Source organism: Sceloporus occidentalis, unplaced genomic scaffold (assembly GCF_023333645.1).
Source record: "Sceloporus occidentalis isolate IW3139 unplaced genomic scaffold, rSceOcc1.0.p SCAF_96, whole genome shotgun sequence".
Classification (NCBI taxonomy): Eukaryota; Metazoa; Chordata; class Lepidosauria; order Squamata; family Phrynosomatidae; genus Sceloporus; species Sceloporus occidentalis.
In genome coordinates this window covers 1,052,876-1,058,875 of record NW_028317076.1, presented here as the reverse complement: position 1 = coordinate 1,058,875, position 6,000 = coordinate 1,052,876, and the positions used below count along the sequence as shown (strand labels likewise).

The 6,000-nt window shown below is 34.6% G+C and overlaps 1 protein-coding gene across 4 annotated transcripts in view; it reads right to left on the bottom strand.

Annotated features, from left to right (window-relative positions):
* Window positions 1–907: 907 nt before the first annotated feature.
* Window positions 908–6,000, bottom strand: part of LOC149284252 (glutamate receptor ionotropic, NMDA 3A-like) — an 85,102-nt gene continuing 80,009 nt past the window's right edge. For all 4 annotated transcript variants that reach the window (XM_089496939.1, XM_089496942.1, XM_089496941.1 and 1 more), the window contains 3 exons: window positions 5,332–5,496; window positions 2,582–2,655; window positions 908–1,238 (listed from right to left, as the gene is read on the bottom strand). In XM_089496939.1, coding sequence (XP_089353065.1) covers window positions 908–1,238; window positions 2,582–2,655; window positions 5,332–5,496 — 570 coding nt within the window. The remainder of the gene's footprint in view (window positions 1,239–2,581; window positions 2,656–5,331; window positions 5,497–6,000) is intronic.

Here is a 6,000-nt window from a genome sequence, read left to right as displayed (position 1 = left end):
AGCATCCACTGCATATGCAGATACTGTATTAAAAGCGGAGTTAACTGCAAAATATTTACTTAGTTTCACTTAAGTTATTCAGGCAATTATTAAGCACAGTTTTCCCATAAGATTACTTTATCTCTAGTGCTGCGTTCCTTAATGGTGAAATAAGACTTAGGTAATTTTTCCAAGTGTTTTATGTTTTTTTGAAAGCATTATTTTCCCTTTTTAAAAAAAAAAAAAAAACTCTTCTTCAGAATGTAAAAATAAAAACAAGAAAAAAAACCCTCACACATCCACCCATAAATCATTAAGTTCTCATGTGGGAAGTCTTCAAATAGAACAAAAAGTCTAATGAACATAAAATCTCTTTCACTGACCTCTTTAAAAATTTAATCAATTTCAGATTCCATCTAACAGTTTGCTAAGCTTCTCTTATAAGTCCATTTTAGTGCGGACAAGTAATTAATTTCTCACCCTCATTCTCCACTACCCTCAAACTGCTGAAATTTCAATTTCGGAGACACACATTAAATGCAAATTTCCTTGATAAAAGTTGAAAATACTAGCAAAAGGACACAGCAGAGATAATTCAAAATCATTTTAGTTTTTTTATTAATGCACATTAAGGGGCTTAAATGTGAAAACCTCCATTTAATGCCATAGGAGGGATACGAGGGCAAGTGCGGTTCTGGATTTTAAAAGAGTCCAAGGTCACATTTTTCATACTGGCTTACAATTCACAGAAAAAAGAAATACAGGTTGAATCCTACAAAACGACAAACAAATCATTATTAGGAGTAATGAAAATCTGTCATTTACTCTTGCTTGGTGTCCACACAGCACATGGCATCTGTCCTTGACACAATCGTTGCATTGATACCCAAAGTTCTAGATTAAGTTTACACGGCCAAGACTGTGTTTCCTAGGATTCTGCAGTCCTGTTTGTCCTCTGGTACTCTTCCAGTTCAGTTTTTCTATTCATGGCTATTTGCAGTTCCTGCTTAATAACCTGAATCTGTTTTTCCAGTTCTGTTAGTTCCTGCATCACCGAGATCCTAGATATATTCAGAGACTCAGTTTTGCCGTTGGTGGTTAGTAATTTTGGAGTCTCCCTCCTTAATTGGGGCAGAGGCAAATCTTGCTGGTGTCGGAAAGTTAATTCATTGTGTGCATCTTTGATGGTGTATTTTCTTCTGTTACAGCTTTGGTTGGGTATATTCCATACACGAGGTTGATTGTTTCCGGCATTGCACCTTAAAAATAAAATATACTTTTAAAACAAGTGTCTAAGATTACATGGCTAATGGATTTATAGTTTTATAATATTATCTCAGCTGTTTTAATCTTTTATATGTATAATTTATGATGTTCCATTATGTATGTAAAGACAATCTGTAGAATACCCTGCCATCCATTATCTGTTCAATGTTTAACACATGTCAAAGTATATTATAGATAAAACTAAAGGAATATCTTTTGAAAAGATCTCTTGGTTGAAACAGAAGTCAAACTCTATGCACAAAGAGATGTGCAGGTGCCCATCTGCCTTACTATGTCTGCAAGATGTCCATTCCCATGGAGACTGTAAGCTCTTTGGGATATATATATATATATATATATATATATATATATATATACATATACACACACACAAAATATACAAAGTTTTTTCTGATCAATGACATGTTTCATGACTAGATCCCCATTTGGAAAAGAAAAGTTACTAGTTATCAAAATTAATATCAGATGTTTTTATAATCACACAGTAGCCTTTACACATTGTCCTTGTACACTATAAATCTAAATAGCATGTTTCAAAAGTAAATGGTGCGCTTAATTGGGAAGTAATTGTGCATTGCATTTGACAGATCTGAAGAGTTGTTGGAACTGCAATTAACCTATAGTTTGACATACAGATATTTAATAATAATGTAATATTTTAAGCAAGGAAACAATACATAAATAAAAAGCCCATAGGCTCGAACAGTACATAGTTTTCTAATGTTAATTCTATGATACAAAGGTTAGTACAAAAGAAGAGAACAAATAACTTTAATGCATACCTTCAGTAAGCAAAATAAACTTGAATCTGTTTATATGGCACAAATAGGAACTAGAAAAATACATATATCCACTCACAACTATGCCATAATCTCACTGGTTTCGTGAATACATGTGTGATCTCATTTAGGAGCCAATACTGCCTACTTAAAATAAGCTTAAAAAGTTACTTTTTATTATGTGTATATAAACTATTTCTAAAGATTGACCAAAGTTGGCTTCTCTCTTGCTTTTATTTTATATGAATACCTTTTATACCATTATTGTATGTGCTTCAAAAGATGGGTTTTTGTCCAACCCATGCACATTTTATTCATTTATTTCAGAATAAATATGTGTTCATATTTAATAGGGAATACAACACGATTTGTACTAGGTTTCGTGTAGAAAGAATCCCATAAGCTAAATACCGATCTCCATTAATCCATTAGTTATTTTGCAAGGATGTTATTTCATCAAACTAAACTTGAAAATTAAAATTTGTGATTTCATTTTGTATGACTTTCCTCTAATACATTAATAAACATTACTTTACCTTTTCTCCACTTTCTTCGTTTTTTGCTGAAATTTCTCCTCATTGAATGATGTGTTTAAAGCTCTGTGCAGACGCTGCATTTAAAGAAGAACAAAAACATTATTAGATTGTAAGGGTTACTTGTGAGTTGTCATCTGGCTACTTGCATTTCCTCTTGGTGACAGCATAAGCACAACAATGCAAACCAACTACAGCTCCACAAACACTTACTAATGCTTAACTCCACACTCATAACTATTAAACCAAATAAAAACCACAACTCTTGCAGCAGGTTACTCATTAGAGTGGATGCTTTATGCACTATGAATTTTAACTTTTAAACATAGAATATAAGGGAAGATAAGAACCATTTAGCCCATCTAGTCAAATTTTTCGGGATGTAAAATAATTCAAAACTTAACCGGTCCTTGGTCTCATCTTAGGTTCAGGACAGCCATATACTAGACCATGTATGTTTAAATTCTCTTAATGTATTAGTCTCCACCACTTCTGGTGGAAGGCTGATCCACTTATATATGAAAAACTTCCTTACATTTCCTTACATCTAAGCCTCTGGCCTTCTAGTTATATATTATGAGCCGTGAACTCTTGCAGAGTATTTTGCAGAGACATTCTAGAGCAGTGGTGTACAAATGCAGACATCAGAAGCTGCCCACAAGCCAAGAACTGTATTTGTATCCAACAATTGTAGCCTGTTTGTGGCCCTTGAAGCCTGGAGTTGTACATCACTGCTGTAGAGCATGGCAGCCTGTAGGGATTGTTAGGTCCTCTGGGTATTACTCACAATCTACAGGTGAAGCGGTGCTTCCCTTAGTCTCCAGGCAGGGGCGTGGTGTTTGGTCACGATTACTCCCCAATCCTATTCCCCACCAATTTAAGGTTTAGCTAGCGTCAAATATAGAGCTAGCTCTGCGCCATCACGAAGCTCAATGAACTCAGCCAAAGAGAGAGAGCTCCAGGTAGCCTATGGGTTGGTAGATCTTGATATTGTTCACTTTTTTGTTTGTTATTTCCCTTCTTCACCTTGGAATGACATTATGTCTTTTTTACACCATACAAAAGCATTTTAGTTTGGGTTTTAAGTATAATCAAAATTGAAGAATATAAAGGTGTTAAGCATCATCTCATCACCATTACCACTATACTGTATGTAAGTATATATTTCTCTAAATCTTTTTAGCCAAGATAGCAGTCTAGTAAGCTGAATTATAAAGGCTTGTTTCTCTAGCTTTTATGTTGTTACTAAAGAAGCATTTACACCCAATTACCATGCACATTTCTCCAGAACAATAATGGTTTTTGTGTTATTACAGAACAATTTGAACTCGCATCTTTACCAATCAATAAGCAGTATAAGAGAATAAAATGTAGCACTGCATGATATAGGTAACAAAAATAAAGGGTAACGATGATTCAATGGCTGGCGTTAATTGTCCATTTATAAACAGAAAGTGAAGCCATGAAAGCTTTTGACAATAGATTAGGAGGAAAAGTAAACATTAGCCAAAAGCTTAGAAAAAGAGATCAATGCACAATGGAAATGTGATGTTTTTTAGGCTTTGTATATTTTAAATGGTAGCTGTGTGGTCCCTCTAGAGACTTGTTAGGCTGAACACATTTTCATCCACAATAGGAGTGCTTTCCTGCCACTGATTGGCTGCTTTAAGCAGCCAATGAGTGGAAATTGTCAGACCACTGAAAATTAGGGCAGCTGCAGGGCTTCAGCTTCTATCTCTGGTAAGCGCTTGATTTATATATGTATTTGTTTTTGAAGACTACATATTAAAGTACTCGCAGTGGCTGTCAGGGACAGAGGCTGTCAGCGGGGCTGTCAGGGACAGAAACACGCATGTACACTAACAAAGAAAAGGAATCCCAGCACTCCAAACAGCTTCCAATCTTTAGGATACTTTAGAGAAAGCAAAAAAAAAGCAACGCTTCAGCCAAACAGGCCCTTTGTCAAGCTGAGTCTGGCCAAAACATTGCATTTTTTTGCTTTTCTCTAAATAAAGTATCCCAAAGGTTCGGAAGCTATTTAGAATGCTGGGATTCCTTTTCTTTGTTCGTGTGCTTCAAGAGGGTTTATGCTGTCCATTTTTTCCTGCTAGCACCCAGCTTCATGGGAGTTGAGTGCAGAACCATTTTTTCTTTTTTTAACCAGTATGTAAGCACACTTTATATTGTAAGTAAAAATATCCTGATGCTATTTGCAATGGAGCAATCATTCCATAACCCAGTAGGAATACCCCCCACAAAAAAGAGCGACACCGCAAAGAAATGACAGCTTAAACCTTTTGTCCTTCATTATCCTTCTCATAAAGGACCTTGGTATTAGTATTTCACAGTCAAAACTCAAATTAGTGTGCCTAAAACTGCCATTGTGTTTAAAAATTTTATTTTTTTAAATAAAATACATAATTCTTCTAAACATGGTTTGGTAATAATAAAATAAAATAAAATAATAATAAAATAATAATAGAATAATATTTTCTGACGATTGATGTATTGAAAGGTATGCTTTCTTTTAAAACCAATATTTCTGCAGAAAGGCAGCATGCAGACTAGCAATATGTAAATAAGGTATGAGAAGTTGTGGCACTTCCATATAAACAGATTAAACAGTTGCTTAGAATCCCCACTTGTCTAAGGGGTCCCATCAAGTTATGGAAGGGGAAGATTTTAAATAGAATTATAATTGTCTTTTCATCAGTCAAAATAAAAGCAGAGCCCAAAATGATTTAAATACGTACCTGGCTAGTATGAAGCCAATATTTCAGTTTAGATTTTTTTTTAATTCTTGGTAAAACCAATCTAAATACAATGTGTTCTCCAATGGTGGTAAGGAGAGATAAGCCAAATCCTACGCAGAGCATCACAAACAGCCCGGAGAAGTGTTTTATACCCATTTGAAGAGTCTGTGAAAATAATATGCATGAAAAATGAATTAATGTACTAGAAATAACATTGCATTATTTTCAATAGTTTGTGGTTTGGCGACACTTTACTCCCTTGAAAGTCAACTTGTTGAAGCCGAAGGCTTTCTCTGCCATGAGATGAATGACAGAAACAGTAGCTTTTCAATTTATAACCCAAACTATTGCAATTAATTGGAAATTAAACGATAGGAAAAGTTATAGGTAAAATGTAAATGTAAAACTGGAAATTTAACCCTATGTATCCAGTTGTGTTTCCCTGGCATTTCAGTCTCTCCTTTTTATAGTACAAAGCTTTGTTGGATTTTTTTTTACTAATTAATGTGTACTGCTAATTTGGCATTCTCACTGTTAATAGTCTTGGATCCAAATTATCCTTCCAGACTGAATTTGTTAAAATAAGAGGGTAGGGTATTTCCTTGTCTCCAGCTCTTTAGCAATGCCAACACAAACCGTTAGGACCCTCTTTACCGTTAAACAGTAGAG